The 20,274-nt window shown below is 43.4% G+C and overlaps 1 protein-coding gene across 1 annotated transcript in view; it reads left to right on the forward strand.

Moving 5' to 3' along the window:
* Window positions 1-19,666, forward strand: part of LOC147733028 (uncharacterized) — a 188,881-nt gene extending 169,215 nt beyond the window's left edge. The window contains exons 5-6 of the mRNA XM_086957592.1: window positions 9,040-9,201; window positions 18,741-19,666. Coding sequence (XP_086813718.1) covers window positions 9,040-9,201; window positions 18,741-18,847 — 269 coding nt within the window. The 3' untranslated portion in view covers window positions 18,848-19,666. The remainder of the gene's footprint in view (window positions 1-9,039; window positions 9,202-18,740) is intronic.
* Window positions 19,667-20,274: the final 608 nt, after the last annotated feature.

Below are 20,274 nucleotides of genomic sequence, written 5' to 3' on the forward strand. Positions count from 1 at the left end.
AAGGTAGAGGAAGCCTGTCGCTTCTCTGCCATCAGCCTCATTGCTGAGAAAAGAATGGAATTTAAAACATACCATCAGAGGTGGCATTGAAGAAGCTGACAAATAGGAAAAACACAAACCTGGTGAAACTGAGGCTCTTTCCGTCTAACCAGTTCCCTTCTATTTTTAACAAAGAATGGCATTCGCTAGTCTGATAGACCTGTCTCGTTGAAAGACCTTTTTGTAAAAAAAGTATTTTCAGGTTTGCTTTCCCTAGATTTATTGCCTGTTTCACTCCCTACTGGGGGTTTTCTTTTTTGGGAGCCCTCCAGTAACCCACCACTACTTTTTTCTTGGATCTTCTGATCCTCTAGTTTTCTTTTTTTTTTTTTGGTGAGTTTGGGAGGGGATGATTCTTCCACATATTTCCCTTAAACTTTGTGCCCCTAGTGCCGCCATCTCATTTGTTTACCCTGTGTTTAAAGGAAGGGGCACATCTCCATGTTACCCCTACTTCCTTGCAATCCCACTGTTACCTCCTTCCTGCCTCCTCCACTTCTTCCTCCCTTAACTTTCCTATCATTTAACCAGTTTTCTTTTTCCCCTCCAAAACGTTTTTACATTACCTATTCTCCTCACTGCTTCCTCAGTGTGTTTTCTTTTTAACTTACCGCCCCACAATCCGTGTTTTTCATAACCTTTGCTTTTGTCACAACAGTCACTTCTTCAGGCAGGTTTCAGATGAAGCATTTTGGAGCTGCAGAGACATTGTCTTATTGTCACATCCTGTCTGCTTGACATTCATGTTTGATGGCCCGCATTCATCTCACTGAGGCTACTCGAGGAAACAAAGAATAAAGTAGTGTTGAAATGCACCTGTACTGATATTACGTATACTGTTCATGCTCAATTTGGATGCAAAAATGAATTTTAATTCCCCTTGCATAGGCCTCGTCACCAGCGGTAGAGGCAGGTTTTCGTGCCATGGTGGGCGAAATTCTCTTGACGGGACACCATGGTCAGTCACCGTCCTTGAAGTTTCAAAATGGGTTTGACATTGAGGGTATCAGTGAAAAGTGGTGAACGAGACATAAAGAGGTAACGGGGAACCCCTCAAATAGCTTAATTTGTACCGCCTACATTTCCTACAATGCTGCAGGTTCTTATATAGTCCAGCACACCTTCATTGGGTGACCAGCAAGCCTGACTTGGCAAGTCTTTTTTGGGGAGGGGGGGAGGGGGGGGGGGGTGGTTGGAGAGTTGAGGGATGACGGGAGGACGTGGGAGGGTCCCTCTGCCAGAAGAATTTGAAAAGCTGTTTGACAGCTCTGCATTTCTGGACAAACTCACTAAAACTAAAAATCCAGTTCAGAAAGTCTGGCTGTGCGATTTCACATGGTCTATTTGTTTTTAAATTGTATATCGCATATTCTTTCATTTCTACATTCCACTTTACCATCCTGCTTCTTCCCAGCCAAATGTTCTGATGATGATAATTGTCTTACTGGCCCACACTTCTGCCCCATCGTCAATTATTCCTGCCCGTAGCCACCACACCTGTCACTACCTGCTTCCATACACCACTAACCCACCAGTCACACACACCTTACAGCTACCCGTGCCCACCCCATGACGCTCCCGACTGCTCCACACCGCATGTACAACTCCCACCCCGAAATACCCGACTCACCGTAGCCACTACTGAACTTCCCCACCGCTCACTCACTAGCCACCCGTTCCCAGTACCTGCCTGACCAATACGGCTGAGACTCCTTCCCTGTCATTCACAAACCACCTTCCCCCACATCAGTCCTTCACCAAACTACCACAAATAGGACACGTTACAACGCAAACATTTACAACGTGTGCCTTTACAACGCGGTTTTTCATCACAACATCCATTACAACGCATGATTTTACAACGCACGCCATCACAAAGCATTTTTAGAACCTACATTTACACCGCATTTCCTTACAACGCTTACCATTACAACGCATTTCATTAAAACGCAAAATACTTTTAGGGTAAGTGGTGAATAGTGTAGGGGTAAAAATTACTATTCCCACTCCATTGAGTGCAACAGTAGGGTAAGTGTTGGATAGTGTAGTGGTAAAAATTACTATTACCGATTACTTACCTTATAATGCGTTGTAATGGCATACGTTGTAGTGACATGCGCTGTAATGGCATGCGTTGTAGTGACATGCGCTAAAATGGCATGCGTTGTAATGGCATGCATTGTAGTGACATGCATTGTAATGGCATGTGATGTAAAGGCAGTTGCATTGTAATGACTGCCTTGTAAATGTAGTGCATTGTAATGACTCCGTTGTAATGGTTGTTTCCAAGCCACCACACGCGCTCCGGCCTTACACTTCACTACTCCCCTGAATAACACACCCCTGTCCCCATCTCACTCCTTACTCACCTGCATCCTGCCCCTACTTTTGCCCCTTGCTCAGTCACAACCCGCCGACCCCCAACTCTGCTCTGTGTCCCCACCCATCATACCGTCTCACCTAAGCCACTGCAAACGTGCCTGTCGCCCCCACTCTGCAGTGCCTCACCCCATTCCTCTGGTGAAACTAAAGTTAAAGAAGTGGTCCCAGAGACCCTGTGTAGCCCCTTCCCCTTTCATCCTGCCCACTTTCCTCCCCGACTGTACCATCTGATGCTCGGAGTACCAAGGCACATTCCACCCCCCCCTCAAACAGACACAACATACACTGTCACCTGCACGCTGGAACCCCCAGTTATCCCCCCTCATCCCTCTACAGCCCCCTAATTCCAGAGGCCTTCAGATTTCTGGAAGCCCAGGGGCACCCTCCTGGCCCCTCCGTGCATTATTTTGTCTTGTAGTGAAAGTATACCTACCTGACACTGGCCCCGAGGCTCTCTCTTTCCTCCTAGCAGCAGCTCGGCCCAAAAGACACACACTGCACCTGCTGCACTCTAACATGCTCCCTGAGTCTGCCCCCACAACCCACCCTGCTGCCTGGATCCTCGCCCTGCCCGAGCCATGCAGACGGTGAACAAAGAATAGAACCAGACTGAATTGGTCCCCAGTAGGGGAGAGTTTGGGATGGTTGTCAATTGTAAGCTCTAACCAAAACTTATGGGCAGATTTACAATAACTGGCGCATTTCTGCATATTAGCACGGATGCGCCCGTTATTTTGCGTGACGGAAAAATAGCCTTGCGCCACCATGGATGCGTCGCATTTACAATGCGGCTCACCATGGCGCAAGGATAGACAGATGTGCGATGCATCTGATCAGCGTAAGGGCAGCACATTGCTGCAGTCGTGTCGCAAGCACAACGCAGTTCCAGCAATGGTTAGGAATGCCTATTCCTAGCATGCTGCATCACTCCTTATGCATGCTTCAATCGGGCACGAGGTTTTGACGCAGTGGTGTCGTAAAAGTGACTCCGTGAAATCTTGTAGATATCACTGCGTCACTTTTATGAGGCTTCCGTGTAATGGAACGCCCACCCTGCATACATTGTACCTGATGCAGGTATAATGTAGCACATGGCTTTATAACGTGACGCATCTTCCTAGATGCGACACGTTGTAAATATGTTGCATCGTGGCGTATTGTTTACGATGCCGCTGCGTCACAGAAATGACGCAACAGTGTTGTAAAGATGTCGCAAGGGGCTTGTAAATATGCCCCATAGTCTCTATGAGACCTTTCTTGAGATTACCCAGATATTTGGTTCAGTTAATAAGAGCTTGTTATTGCATAGACTGGCCGAACTAGGAGTGGGCCTGATCTCTCGGGTGGCAACTGTATATGCTAACAGTTTCCTCTGGACGGCCAGGGCAGCGGATTCTGCATTATCTTGAACTGAAGATGGTTGACTGTGAATGGGGGATGCCTTTTACTGAGGGGGGTCCGAGTCACAAAAGATAGACAAGAAGATCAAAGCCACGAGTTATCCATAATGCTCCTCAGAGCCCTGAGGTGAAAAACATCTTCGTTCACAACTTCCCTTCAATAACTTTATGTCAAACGTAGGTTCATTACCTGCACATTATTATCAAGACATTTTTTATATTTTTGGAACTAAGTGATGTGTGTTTTTTTAAACATACACATAAAATAGTAATGCTTGTGAGTAAAGAAAGATATGGTTATTTGCAACTCTGTGCTTTGATCTTTGTTACTCTAAGATAAGAATGGTCTTTTGTTTTGCTTTTTTTGGTTTCCTGTCTAATAAATGGACCTTGGCTGGTGAACACAGCTATCTCCCAGCAGTGGAAAATGAGCTTTGTTTTTGAATTTTCATTGCTGTGCTATACCTGCACTGAATAACAGGATTTTGAAAAGTCTGTTCAGCATATTGGAGAGTTCGGGGTCCAATCTATAAGGAAGTGGGCGTGAATATTCTCACGCCACTGTAGTATCCGTGCTATATCATTTGAAAGGGGCATGCCAACAAACTGAACGATGTGAGAAACCCTCCTTCTGAACTGGTAATACAGCACAAGTCAAGGAACGAAAATTAAATACGCCTGAAAGAAAAGCGCGCAATTTGGAAAAGGGAAGTGCAGAGGCATGTGATGCTGAAGGTTCAAAACAGTTCCCTCGCCAATGAGTATGTGTACTTCATTATCACCTTCCAAGGAAATGTTAGATGGACCCAGCATATTAACCGGCACCGTCAGATACATTTTTACGTGGGGAGGCCTTCTCGTGGATTTATCACATGTATTTGACCCAAATACCCACTAAAATCTAACAAAACGTCTCAGTGAGCTCAGCTGCTGCCACTGGCATCTGCAGTGTTCTGGAGGTCTCCACATTGAATCCCAGCAGGTATGAAGCACTAGGTTGAGAAAAACAAGATATATTGATTATTAGTATTAAAGGAGTCCCAGTGTTTGAACGTAAAGTAATAGTAACCCAGAAGTAAGGAAGCCACATGTGCGGTATGGTAAATGTGTTACATCTAGAAAAATGATAAAAACAGATGCTTTTGGGTGATTATGAAAGGAAAAGGAGACAGGTATGCTCCGTATCACCATTTAAGACAAGAGTTTGCCATTGAGTCTTTGGCAGTTGAAATCCAGTATTGATTATTGGTCAAAGATTGCGCGCTCCTACAAATGGGATTAGACATGAACTAGGGTGTCCTGTTGTAGTTACACGCATAGATCTGCATAAGGAAAACCTTTTACATTCTGGAGGCATCGTAGACAGTATGAAAGCATTTAAGACCACTATTGATGCGTGAAGGGTTAGGAAATAGAAAGGACTTCGGGTCAGATGTACGTCAGATGTACGTCCATGGAAGTAGCACCTCGTAAAATGCGAGTTTTTTGAGACTCACAATTTGCGAGGTGCTATTTCCAATGTACAACTGTGTATCTCACACTGTTTGCGATTCCCAATGAGGCCGCAAATTGAGAGGCTTATGAATATTAATGAGCCTCTCGCAATTTGCAGCCCCATAGTGAATGGCAGGCCCTCCCAGGTATTGTGGCCTGCTGGGCTCAGCAGACAACCATGTCTGGGACTGCTTTTAAATAAAGCATTTTTTTTTTATGCGACCCACTTTCCTTAAAGGAAAATGGGATGCATTTAAAAAAAAATTGAAATGTTTTCGTTTCATTTTATAAGGGCAGCCTGCCTGCCCTTAAAAATATTTTCCCCTGCATTTGCAATGGGGAAGGGGTCCCCTGGGGACCCCTTCCCTTTTGCAAGTGCATTACCACCCTCCTGAAAAGGGTGGTAATTTGCAAGTGTTTTGCGCCCACAAAACATTCTTACATAGGGTTGCTCTCGCTATTAGGAAGGCAACACCCCTTCCTAATAGCGAGTCGCAAAACAGTATTTTGCGAGTCGCAAAAAATTGCGAGTCGCAAAATAGGGTTTTTACATTTCCCATGCTGTTTTTGCATGCTCAAACGGGTTCTCAAACCTGTTTGCGCATGCAAAAATGGTTGTACATCTGGCCCTAGGTTCCTTATATATGAACGAATAAACCATTTGTACAATGCATTGCTGCCCACTAAAAAGCACAGAAGTGTCCAGCCATGCAGATGCGAATGAAGTACAGGAGCACATTCCACATTTTAAGGGCCAGGAAGGAGAAAGAGCGTCTACCGAATCGGGTGGGTCACACTCTTGAAACTTCTAACAAAAATTGGTTAGATGATTATAGAGGTCTCAAGGGGGCGGTAAGGGGAAATAGTTTCCATCAGGTAGTCAAGACCTCTATTGTGATAGGCTCCTCACGTCAACAAAAAACATTTAAACAAAATACTTTGGTGCATTGGGAGCCAGTGTATGTTCCTCAGTTGATGAGTGGTGGGTTCCAATGTAGAAAGACTGAAAAGCAATCTGGTAGCTGCGTTCTGCAGAGCCTATAGGCAACAGAGCAAATAGTCTGAAAGACCAAGATATAAAATATTTGCATAATCTAGTTGCAAAGTAGTTATGGCCTGACCAGTCTTTCTGGAGTGCTCAGGAACTTTTTTTAGAACCTTCTTCACTTTTTAAGGGAGCAAAACAGGAATTGGCCATAGCCCTCACCTGAGGGTGAAAACAGAGATCTTTCGCAAATGTGAATCCTCCATTTCTCACCACATCCAAGGGGTTGAGATAGCCCTAGTTCTGACAGCCACCAAGCACTGGACCAAATCGATGGCGTTCTCTTGAAGAACAATATTTTGGTTTTATCCGAGTTGAGCTTTAAATAATTGTTCTTTATCCATTTGGTTACTTTCACACCGTAGGACTTCAAAGTGTCCAGGAGGCCACTGTTGACCTGGAATGAAACATGACCTGGGTGTCATCAACCTATGACAACATCTTTAACCTGAAAGGCTGGATGGTGTCAGCCAAGGGAGCCAAATAGACATTGAACAGGGTTGGCCTCATGTCAGAGCCCTGTGGGGCACAGTGTCTCAAAAGCTTGGTGGAAGAAGAGAACAGTGGATGATAAACAGTCTGGTGATGGTCCAGTAGAAAAGACTTAAGCCAGAGCAGGGCAGAACCGCATATTCTGCTCTTGGCCAACCAGTCAAAAAGAATAGGAGGAGACATGGTTTCAAAAACTGCAGAAATATCTCACGGCACCATGCAACTGCATGTCCCTGGTCCAGACTCAACTTATTAAATTCCGTTCCCTCGAGCAGAGCAGACTCTGTGATGCGGCACGATCTGATGCCTGAGTGCGTACTATTAAGATTGTTGGCTTCTAGGTATTGAATGATCTGTCCATTAACTATTTGCTCAAGCATCTTAGAGAAAGCCAGTAGTAAAGAAATTGAGCTAAAATTGGACAAAAACCTTATGATCAGCTGTAGGATGTTAAAAAAAAAATATTCGAGGAGCCACCTGTGCAGGTTTGCAAGACTTTGAAACCATTGTTTGGCTCACAAATAGATTAAACTGGTTGTTAAGAACTGGATTTAATATGTGCACAGCCTTTGCTAAAATATGAGGGGTACAAGGGTCAAACAGGGAGTCCGGTCGGCAGCTCAATATTGCCCAAGCTGTATCATTCAGAGAGATTGCTTCAAACTGGAGAGAACTGATGGATGGTTTTAGACCAGGACAAGATATGCTGTCATTATAATCTCTAAATTCAGTGTATATTTTCTAATTTTCTCAGGTTTTCACAGAGCTCAGTTAAGGGTATAATTTGCAGGCTTTCGGGGGGAGGAAGGATTGGGTTATTTTAAAAATCTCTCAAGATATATTAGGGATTGATGAAATCGGGCTGGAAAAAAAATCAACTGGCCAAAGTCACAGAGGACTTGTACGACGTGGACAATTCACAGTAGAGGCATCTATAATCATATCAAATCATATCAAATCTATCTGTTGTAAACCTACTCTGAGAAAAGTACCTTGAGTAAAAGTGACCCCTCATTTGTGTATGCAGTTCGGGTCAAAACGCCAGATGTAATCTAGGGGCAAAGCAATGTGGAGAGATGTATTGTGTGCCATTCAGATAATGGGCTGGTCGTTGTATAATTTGATATAAGAGGATGAAGATTTTAAGTATGTCTGTGTTACATTTTGCCTCCTTGACTCGACAGGTGTCTGCACAATCCTTTGAAAGACATTTTCTGCAATGTTTGCATAGACCTTGCACTAACATTGCAAGAGTACTCACTTCAAAATTTGAGCTTTGTTTCCACAACAGATGTGCCTTGCCATGGGCGCAAGGCCATGATCGGCCGGTTGCATCTTTTAATCACGTGTATATTTATGTCATATTTGGCAATAGGGCAGTGAAGGCATAAAAGGTTTTAAGTGAGTGAACAAATCGGATCAATTAAAATGTTGCCTTTGTATGTCCTTGAATAGCATTTAACAATTATTTTTCTGTGTTCCAGCTTCTTGTACGTATGTGTAGCGGAGAAGGTTGGTTTGGAAAGGCTTTGGTTACGGTCGTAGTTTTTTGTCTAGAATATTGGGATGAGTGATGAGAGTTGGAGTGATTGAACTGGGTAATAATGATGAGTGTTGCACATCTGCGGATTATTCTTCAATAAATGTACCTCATCAACTACTGATGCATATTTCTTTGCCTCTATTATCTGTCGATGCACCTGAAATGAGAAATGCAAGCAGTTCTGGATTACCTCTACACCTCTTTAGACCTGCCTTCTAGGTGCTCGTCTTTCTTTTGTTCTTTAGATAATCTCCTTCTGTAGAGATGGGTCCTAACTAAGGGCAAGGGCGGGGCTGCAGTAACTACAAACTTTGTGCTTCCCAATCACTAAGAGGCCTGCAAGTGACTTTCCATTTCCAAGGCTGGGTGGGATTTTATCTCCCAGAGATACTACAGAGACTGTGCCAAGGCTTTGTTTTGGAAATTTGCTCTGTTGATGCCTCTGTTCCACTGGTTTTGGGTGAGCTTGCACTGTTGCAGCCTTGGGGGTGCATATTATTTCTAAACCTTAAGGAATAAAGGTTGTACAAAATCCAAATTGATTAGATCTGTCAATGCTTGTTGTAAGAGCACATTTACTTTCAGGCTGTTGTATTAACCCAAAGTCTGCAAAGATGTCAACTGGTTTTTATTTCTTTCTTCAGGGGCAGCTGCGTATGCGGTCCCCGTTGCTTTGACGGCAGTGGGGTTCACTAGCTCAGGCATTGCTGCCAAGTCTCTGGCCGCGTACTTGATGAAGCTTTCGGCCCTCCATTGCGGAGGTGGCGTTCCCGCAGGTGGTGCTGTGGCTACCTTGCAGAGCTTGGGTAAGTAGCAAGAAGAATCAGCAGCCTCATCAGCAGAGACTGCCCCTCCAGGACGGCACCTTATTTTGGAGACGTCTATTTATTTTAAAGAAATGTGATCATGTCGATGACAGGGTGTAGGGGAAACCATGGCGAAATCAGATTTCAAATGGTGTTGATTATTTAGGAGTGGAACGTCTGTAAGAAAAATTACATTTGCCGTTGGGATAGAGGGGAGAATAGCTGTAGAACTGCATTGGGGACTCCACATGACTAACCTCTACTAAACTCCAAGCTGTGTGCGTCTTGCTTTGTGTCAGGGCAGTTGGCCTATTTTAATTAGGCTACATACGATCATGGTTGTACGTAGGACCCAACAAGATAGGATTTCATGGACTAGGAAGTATGTTATCACTATTGTTCGATTTGGTTATGTAGGGCAATGTTTATGGCAGACCAGCCTGTAGTGGCTGGATTGTCAGATCAAAGGAAATTGTGTGGTCTGCCATCCAGATTAAGGGGTGGGCCTTTCATGTCAACCAGGCAGACAAACATTTAGCCCAACGCTGTGGCTTAGGAAGGAAGGGGGGGCGGGGGTGCAGTGGGTGCAGGCTGCCCCGGGTGTCAACACTGAGGGGGGTGACAAAATGCCACTGAGGGGGGTGACAAAAAGGCAAAAAATATGTGTAACTGTCTTTTTTCCCTTATTTTAATAATTTCAATGTGGGCTCGGGGTGACCAGAAATTTTCCGCACCGGGTACCACCTGACCTTGCTACACCACTGGCCCCACGATTGGCTGGAGCGGTGGCACACATCGAGATTCACAGTTGCCGCAAGACATTTTCTCCTCGAGTAAAGCCTTCCACAAGAGAAAATTAGACAATTCGGGTAAACGTACACAAAAAGGACATTTCTTTAGGTGCAGGTTGCCCAATACTTGAAGTCTAGGCAAGATTATGGCGAAATAAAAACGATTACTCTGGGGTGTTCGAATACGAATCCAAGTTAGAAGCCTTGCTACAGAGAGTGGGGACGTTGATGTTAAAAGAGGGCAGGAAGAGGAAGGGGTTTATCATGATCGTTTGTTGTTTCTTATCTGTTATTCATTCAATGTTTGACTTATTTAAACTGTGACTACTATAAACAATCCAAGACAATTCCTAAAGAAATAATGTAAGGTATTTATAGTTTAGAAACATCTCAACAACCTTAATTCTGAATTGGTGAATTGTCGTGGCACACGTTGTATTTTGAAAATGTCATTGCAACTTATCAAACTGAATTTTCATTACAAGTGTATTTCCTTTAAAAGTTCTCTTTGCTCCTATAACAAGGAGAGGGCCTAAAAACATTTGGCGTCTTTCACGAGGGTGACCTCATATCGTGTTCAGTCTGTAAAAATGGGTTTGAATTGTTGAGTCGTTTATGATTTTGTTCGATTTTATTACAACTGCCACATTGTTCTATTTGCACTGACACAGCTATGTTGCAATAAGCACAAATAGCCGCTGTGCCTTTAAGGCATTTCGTGCTTATTGGTAGTTTTATCATGCAATATTGCACTCAGGTGGCCTAAATCGTTTAGAAACTCTGAATATGATCGCACTTGAACTGATAAATGAATTGGAGTTTGGACTGAACTAGGAGCATTCTCAAGCTAGGAACGCCTTACCGTGTAACAAACAAAGCAAATATATAATTAGTATGTGCTGTTATATGTATTTATTGGGGTGTACAGTGACTAAGTTCCATCCCAGCAAGGACATGAGAAGTTGGATTTTTTGTTATGTAACTCCTTTGCCCCAAATATATTTATCCTCTATTTATTGCAGACAATGTAAAGGATTTTTCTGCCATGGGCCTTTCATGGATAAGTAGGGAATGCAAACAAATCCCATTGCAGAATGATTCATGTGATTCTCCATCACGTTCCCCTTTCAGACGCTCTAGAACATTTATTTCTGCCTAGTTTGTGCATATAGAATATAATGATGCTCAGCACATTCTTTGCCCAGTCCAATTCTTAACAGAAATGTTCATAAGTCCAAGTATGTTTTTAAAAATCAACCTTTATTGTTTCAGTCATATTCAGACAATTTGCTTGCAGCCACTGTGTTTCATTCAATGTGAACTTCTTCAGGGCAATAATCGATAAAGTCCACACTTCTTGATTGCTAATTTTATTTTGGTTTTACAAATCCGTCTGATTAATGCGTAATGATGGTTATCCATTGTAAACTGTAAGTGCATGCATTTCGAGTGTTCCCAGTTGCAACTTTGCATACTGTCCATGTGACCTTCTCATACCGAAAGGAACCAAAGGAATGCAATAAACCATACCAATGCTTAATAGAGTACAGTGGGTAACTATAGTTAAGCATTACTCAGATGCCTGTGGTGCCAATAATCCCATAATTTACCTAACTGAAACCTAACCTAACTGACAGCACCGAAGGCACAAATCTTCGTCCTTTTCTCGCTCTGTGTTTTGAAAGAAAGATTCCTTGGGCATCTCACAATGACACCAGGGAAAGACTCCCTAGATCACTCCCATTCGAGGCTTAAGAAAGACTCCCTCGACCTCTCTTGTACAGAGTCCTGAGGAAGATTCCATGGACTGGTCACACACTGAGTAGCCGGAGAAGGAATCCCCAACATTGTCGTAATGATTCCATGTAAAGAGTCCAGAGAAAGATATCCTGGATCTCTCATGTACACATGCTTACACATGGGAAAGTTGTCAAACCAATGCAACAATGACCAAGTGACAACAAGACAACTCACACACCTTCTTCATCTTCCACAAGCGATGGGCACATGCCCACGAGGACGGTACATTCCATCGCACACTCTCTCACACACAAAAGTGCAGTCTAGCACTTCAACACTCCCAACACCCACACAGCAGCTAACCAAACCAACACGACCAATTACCACATGGAAGAAGTCCCCAAAATCTGCACTCAGCACGACCCACTCCGTAAGCCGTCCAAACATTAAACGTAACATCTTCCAGATCCAGTGGATCATTGTCTATTATGTGCAGGCTGAAAATTCTGGAAAAACAACATCTTAACACCTGCTAGGCTCCAGTACCTGCAGTCGCATAGACAAACAAGGCAATCACCAAAGTACCCTGCCTCCAGCACCACCCGCCTGTTAAATCCTCCCAATTGTGTGGAAAGAATCCAAGTGCTCCAGTGAAGCAAAGAAGTGACCTAGAGAGTGAGCAAGAGAGGTACATTTTGTATCTAGTTAACCTTTTAGTGCAGGACGCTGCTCTTTTTTTTATTTTTAGGAAAAATCTTCTATCCGTGCTCTTTTCCTCCCCTCTCCAGTTTCCTTCAATTTCATTTAATCACAATACAGTTTCTTACAGACATCAGCGCGAAGATGCTCAAGGGCATTCGTTGCCATTTATAAATGTTTATGAATATCAATTTGCGCAACCTAGTTACTTGTCCAGACCAAATATCGATGAAACAAACGGAATAGAAAACAAAGACGCACTATACCTCACACTGCTGTACTCTGCCTCGAGTCCCACACACCAGTCAAAACTTTCCAATCATGCACAGTTACGACTGCTCCAAGAACTCGCTTAAGCACAAATTGTAGCTTCAGGCCACAAGACACTGGGCACTTGGCTTCCTCGCATTTAGTCTTTCAACACCGTGTTCCTGTTCCCCATTTCTCACACCACATGGTATTCCTCAATGCAACTTTTCTTGACAGGGTACTACTCTGCCACACATTTGCACAATATTAGGTACTCTCTCATGCATCCTCATGCTACAGGGTACTGCTCTTCCCCAATTTGACAAGATCAGCAGCCGAGGTACTACTCTTCCCCCAGTTGCACACCAACCCCGTGTGTTGGTAGCACCATACAACACTCCTTCAGGCAAGGTACTCTGCTTCGCTGCTTTGCGCACTTTATTCCACACTACCAGGACGTGAATCCACAACACACATTTGGGAAATACATACAATTTCCACAGTTTTCTACCCAGACCCCACTTGTAATTTATGATGTACAACTTCACACCATGTATGTACAGCTCTCCATATGCTGTAATTACCAATTAAACTGCAAAGGTAGCAAGAGTGTCATCAAAAAACATGACATTAAAAATCATCCCTCTCCCTTTATCATAAACGGTCTTGTACACATGTTAACTTGATAAATATTCTTAAACCTTATGAAAGACACTTTAGAACAGTGTTTGTAATATTGAAGTTACTTTCATCAAACTGTACTAACCACACAAAAATCAGCCTACCAGCATATTACAAGCATAACATAGTATAATATAACAATAATGCTGGTATCCTCCATACTGAGCTTGACACACTCATGCATAATTGCACGACGTTCTTTTCATTCACCTCCATGTTGAAAGTAATTGTTCCACATTTCTCCCTTTTGTTTTTGGAAGTCCCTCATCCATGTCAATGACCTTGCTGAAGCACTCTGCTTCTTATTACTCCTCCTACTCAGGACATAATTACAAAGGCTGCTACTAGCTGATATTGCACATGATGCCAAGTTCTCACTATCTCTGATGGCAAATCCTCACAACCTTCAAAAGTGCAGTCTGTTTTGGCATGCGCCGATTTTCCCTTTCAAGCACTGACTGACATGAATTGGGAGACCGAGCCTCCTTGCTCAGGAGCTTAGTTGACCCTTACTAAGGACTCCAGATGATTGCGCACTGGCCACAAAGATCCCCCTGCGCTCAGCGCCTTTAAATATGTTTTTTAAGTAGGGTTCCCGGTTTTATGGAATTTATTTTTTTAACACCCATATTAATTTTTTGTCCATCTTATTGGTATTTATCCTTATTTATTTTGTGTTTTGTGAATATATGGAGTCTTAAAGTGGTATATTTCCACATTTATCTAACTGATGAACATACACTCATACTTTGCTGCCTGTCACATTTTAGCAAATTAAACAGCCAAATGTAGCAAAATACTACACCATCAGCATTATTAATACAAATATATGTTAACATATGCCTCCATTTAGGGAAATCTCCACCTGTTTCTAACTTCCCATGCTGTCTATCTTCTCAGCTGTTGTCCTGGAAATGACGAAAAACGGCATGGAGAGTCGCCAAAAAGAATCGCAATTTCCCACATTTTTCCGCTTTTAAAAATAAATACAGACATGTAAAAAACATTTTCTGTCTATGTTAATCTGTCAAAATCAGTAAAAACGGAAGACTGGGAGCCCTTGTAAGTAAGCAATACTTCTGTTCACAACTCACTATGACACAGACTTGGTGCTTCTTCTTACCGTCTCATATTAGGGACCCTGGATACCCCTCGTGGTGATTAGCACGCTCTACAAATACTGATTGATTGATGATGTGGACTGTTCATTGAGAGTCGTCACCGCAGTTTTCATGGGACTCAGCTGTCCACTCCACCTGGCGCTTGCCCACCCTCCTCACTGGGCTCCTCCTGCCCGACAGCCCGGCTGACGGGCAGCTAGAGAAGAAGGAGGGTTGGCCTCCCCAAACTAACTTTCCCTGGTCCCAGGGCCTCTCCCCATCACTAGACAGACATCCTTCTCTATCAGGGCCAACAACCAACTGCCACAGGAGTCCTGCTGCATCTCCAGGCAGGTTCACATAATAGTTCATAGCCAAAATCTTTTAGTTGGAGAGGAGGGCCTTCATTCAAGTGCCTGGAGTGACAAGGAGTTATCGTCTTTATTTCATGTTTGACCCTTATTCTCCAGCAACAACAGGTAGGTCACGTCAGGCATCCATGCTCCCTCCTTCTGTGTCTATTTCCTAATCCACTCCACACCAGCATTCTACTATATCATTCGTTTACAACATTCCAGACTCCCGCTCAGACAATCAGGGAATGGGGACACACGGGATACTACATGAGTGCAGCGGAATATTCACTGAATCCCTCACTTTCCAAGTACAAAGATGGGTTCCCTCATCCTTTCACATACTGAGCTCCTGGAGAAAATCTCCCTTGATCTCCTGAAAACCAACTGAGGGGATATATCCTCATTTACTGACTCCAGAGGAAGATTCCCTGCTTCCCTCACTGAGTGACTGGAGAAAGATTTCCTAGACTTCTCACATCCAAGGTGCACTGAAAGACATTTTCGACCTTTTATATACTGAATCACAAAAAACATTTCCTGAAATATTTGCATACTAACTGGCTAGAGAAGGATTACGTGGACACTTGCATACCAAGTCCAGAGAAAGATTCCCTGAATCTCTTGTATACTGAGTTCCTAAATCTTTCACACAAAAAGTGTCTGGAAAAATATTTCCTAGAACTCTCGCATACTGAGTGCCTAGAGAAATATTCCCTGAGCCTCTCTCATATGAGTTTTAGAGAAAGATTACTTGAACACATATATAGGCAATTTCTAGAGGAAGTTCCTGAACGTCTCACATAAAAAGTGGCTGAAAAAAGATTCCATGACCTATCTGAGTGTCTGTAGAAAGAATTCCTGGATCTGTCACAGACCAAGTCAGAGAAAGGATCCCTGGACCTCTCACATTCTGAGTGTGTGCAGAAAGATTCCCTAAACCTCTCACAAATCGAGTCCAGACTGAGAAAGATTCCTTAAACCAGTCACATACTGCGTGGTTAAGGAAAAGATCATCTGTGTCACATACATGCTGATTGATTTGAAAGACACACGCACACGCACACGCACTAACAGAGGCACACATATTCTCTCTCTCCCAGAGCCGCTGTTGGGTTAATTCCAGTAGGCACATGGGGGCTTCAAGGAGAAAGAGAGAGAGAGAGGTGGAAGTAAAGAGATTGGAAAGAGAGGAGAGAATGAGTCAGAATGGATGGATGGCAAGAGAGAAACAAAGTAAGAAAAGGAAGGGAGTGGGCAGAGCATTTCTGTCAGGACTGCTTTTGGTTTCCCTGTCTGGCTCTGCTATACAGTGGACAAAACCATTTCACGTAAGGGAAGCTTTCTCAGAAAGTTTGAGATGAGTACTTGAAGGGGGATCTCCCTTTATAGGCTCTAAAAGGATGAGAGCTGGGGGAAATAATGCCCCCCTGCAAAAAAGCACAAAACTATCTTAGGGAGTCCGTGTACCCAATCATGTACAAACCAGCCAAACCAGTATTTGGCAAGATTGAGTTTTTTAACTGCCATTTCCAGTGTGGTGTTAGTTAAGTTAACATAAACACCTCGCACTGAGGTGGGAGTCCCTAGTTACAAAGCACTAGCTTTCACACACGCACACAGAACCTTGGTAGCTCTGCCTTGACCCTGCAATGCAGCCTAGTATGCTGTTCCTGAACGGCGACATACAGATGGGACTGCCAATGCACAGCCATCATGCCCAGCGCCAGAACACTACACACAGCTCTGCTGATGAGCCTTGATGCTGCCAGCAACACTGACGCTGTGTCAGTACTAAAAGAGCTTTGCAAAACCAATAGGTCTCACGTTTGACATTAATATGCATCATTAGCAAGATACTATGCAGCCGGGCCAAAGTAAAACGAAAAAAACGAAGCCAAAAAAAGTGGGATGACGTGGCTACAAAGGCTGTGTTACTTTGGAGACGTCATGACGCATGTGCACCTACTAAATAAGGAAGCTGACATTTGTTTAGGTCAAGCTTACCAAACCGCACAATCTGTCTGGCTGCAAAATACCTATTATTGGCAACTGAGAACTTACAGGGGAATCCAGTCCACCTATTGCTTATTATTGGTTGGCTTTATTGTCACGCATATTTGCCTTCTTATTCAATGTCTTTCCTTTTCCCAGCTCATTTATCTTGTGTTTGGCCCTCCAGTTCAGCGTAGGCTCTTTACCATCTCTCTCACTGACTGGTGTCTATCCTTCCACCTCTCTGCTCACTTTTAGGGAACTTTTGTTCTTTTTGGTTAAGGACTAAATGCGAGTGCAGTATTTTCCAGCTGTCTCCCTCGTGTGCTCCACCTTCCATCACCAAGTACTGCTCCAACCTGCGTTTGCATCTTTACCCCGACACTAGTGCTTACCGAGAGTCACACCCCATACACGACAATCATGTCATTGCCAAGAGAATACTTCATGACTGGCAGTGCAAGATGAACTCAAGGTGTCCGTGTTTTGTCCCACATTGGTCGTTTGTTTAATTTGAGCAATCTGATGCTGGAAGTTACCTGTCTGGGAACTATTGACTTATGTTTCAGAGGTGTGCCCTGCTTACTATTGTCGTGCCACAATGAGTCTTCGTCTCTGAGCTGTGCGGGGGCCACATTGTTTGACACAGTTGCCCCCTGGACCATCATCTTGCGCAGAAGATGAGAGATTCTAGTCATCCCTGTTTTGATGAACTATTCTAAGACGACACACTCTTTCTGGTATTAGGTAAGCACGAGCGTGAGGCAGCAGAACTGATTGACAGTTGGCGTCTAGGAACTGGGCATTGATGGGCTTCGGAAAAGATGGAAGTTCAAGATGGAAGATCCAGTGGCAATCTGCTGCCCCAAGCCTTTCCACTGCAAGTCCTCTGGGGATCATCTCCAGATCCCGCACTCGTGATGTACATACGATACACGTGGACCCAGTCTTCCACCCATGAAGGACATCTTTAGGATCCTGCTCTGAGACGTTTTCCTTACACCTGGCTGTCTTTTGGGACAAGAGCATTGTGGGAAATGAAGCCATTCATTGGGCATTAAACTCCCTTACCAATGGGGAATCAGATGAAATGGAGCCAAATGCCACTCCAGATAAATGCTCACTGCTTGTATCAGCTAGAAACCCGTCACAAGTGGAGGGCAGCTGGGGCTCTTTGCAATGCCAGCTAAAGACAAAGAAGGGTCCATTTCAGGTCAACACATGTAGCCCCTCCATTGCTATATCTGGGTCACAATAGAATGGCAGATGTGTGCTCCACATATGCTATTAAAATAAAATAACATTGAAACACACAGTGAAACTAAGTCATAAAGTACTAGCACAGTGGGAGCATCCCTTGAAGGGAACAAAGCATTACATGAATGGCATGAAATGGCCTGTGGTGGTCCTTGGCTCTTTGCCCCAGTCCGCCTATTAAATAGGGGCCCTTACTCATGCGACAACATCTATTTGCATACTTAAAGGCAGGCCTAACTGCTTCCTTCCTGATGTAGCTAAGGCTGCAAAACCCCTTGGTGACATCAAATACTGTTAGCCCTTTCGTGACCATACTTTTTTCCTTAATTATGGGATGCGAGTTGCTACTTGAATAGAAACCAATAAGGGCCTCATACATGTTTTGGCCTCCTTCCACAAAAGCTTCTCACATGCCTGAGCTGAGAGCTGCAGGTAACAAAGTTTGAATCCTTGTAACTCCAGTGCTGTCTCCCATCCCTTCCAGGTTGGTGAATTGAGCACCATCACATTTGGTGACTGTAAGACATTTTGTGCACAGAGCTCAGAAATGGCACAGATGTTATCTGAAGTAAATATGAAAACACATTATTATTTATTGTCTCCCAATACGCTTCTTGGTGTCGCTTATGTATGTGTATAAACTTATTCTGATGTTGTAACTTTTGTTTTGTTAGGTGCAAAAGCTGCTGTTTCTTACTTGAATGGCATTATTGGTGGAAGCTCTGTCTTCTATAAGCTGCTTGATGACAAAAAGGACGATGATAAGCTGAAGGAGGATTGAGACTTCTGCCTGAGGAAATCGAGGAAACCAGAGGCTATGTTTTCATTAAGAAGACACTGAGAATGAGTTGAATTTATCGGCCCCCCTCCCCATTATTATGAGAACCGGCCATTGACTGCAATGAAGTGTGAATTTACTTTTCTAACTCCACACACACATTGATAGTAGGGTAGGTTATAAATCGGACGAGGCAAATATAACAGCATTTTTAGTTTTTGACATACTCACCACTCAAAAGTACCTAAACACACTACTGGGACCAGTAGAAGTGAAGCGCCCCGGAATACCCTTGAGGGCTTGGGTAATGAAAGTGAAAGGGTGAGGGTGCCTTCAAGGGACTTTATTTAATCTGTATTTGTTGGTTCAAATTATTTTATTTTATTTTAAGAAGGACCAATCGATCGTCCTTAGAGTGAGCTAATCCAATATCAACTGTCTTAATACAGAATATGAATAGTTCGTATTGTCAACATATAACATATAAACAAAGACACAAGGTGTATACGAAAAAATAGTTTTATCAAATAGTTCATTAAAGTAAGCAACTTCATATACAGATAAATAAACAAATAAGATTTAGGACTGTGGGTACACACATAAGTAAATTACTAAGTGACTCAACAGAACCTAAAAAACACCTATCCCAGAATACATTGAATCAAACAAAGATAGGGATAAGATGTGCTGTCGACGTTTCGGTTTCTTAAGAATTAATTGCTGAAACCATCCTCAGGACTGTTATCAATTGTGATCTGTATAGAGATATTGTAATCTGTTTACAGAAATACTGCCACTTCGTCACATAAAGGATTTGTTGGAGATCGGGGTGTCTTTGTAAATTGACTGTTGGTTGTTAGAAATCTGCGTTCACAATTTAATCAAAGGGAGACGTGAAGTCGGATCTTCACTCATAGAGGACAGGTAATTTGTTAAGCGGAGATCATCCGGTATGAATGGGGTGGAGTCTTGTCCATCACCGGGATCAATATGGAATAATTTGAAGCGGTTTAAGTGGAATTAAGTAAAAGGAGTTATATAGCGAGCAGTCGTCAATCCTGCATCGCTTATCTAATTTCAAAGCGAAGTGGAGTCATAGAGCGTCTCGTCAGTACGGAGCCACACACGCATTGATAGTAGGGTAGGTTATAAAACGGACCTAGGCAAACTGCATTTTTAGTTTTTTGATACACTCCCTCGAAAGTACCTAAACACACTACCAGTACCCGTCCTCCTAACGCACCGGTCCACACAAAGATTGTGTTTGTCTGGTTCTGTCAGGGTTTGCCCGCACTAAGAGGACCGATCCGGTCTTTACAGCGTGGGTTATACATACATGCACACACATTCACACACACGTGTTGCTTTGGAGATGTCATGATGCATGTGCACCTACAAAATAATGAAGCTGCCCAGACCCAGGACGGTGA

This window comes from Lissotriton vulgaris, chromosome 2_1 (assembly GCF_964263255.1).
Source record: "Lissotriton vulgaris chromosome 2_1, aLisVul1.2, whole genome shotgun sequence".
Classification (NCBI taxonomy): Eukaryota; Metazoa; Chordata; class Amphibia; order Caudata; family Salamandridae; genus Lissotriton; species Lissotriton vulgaris.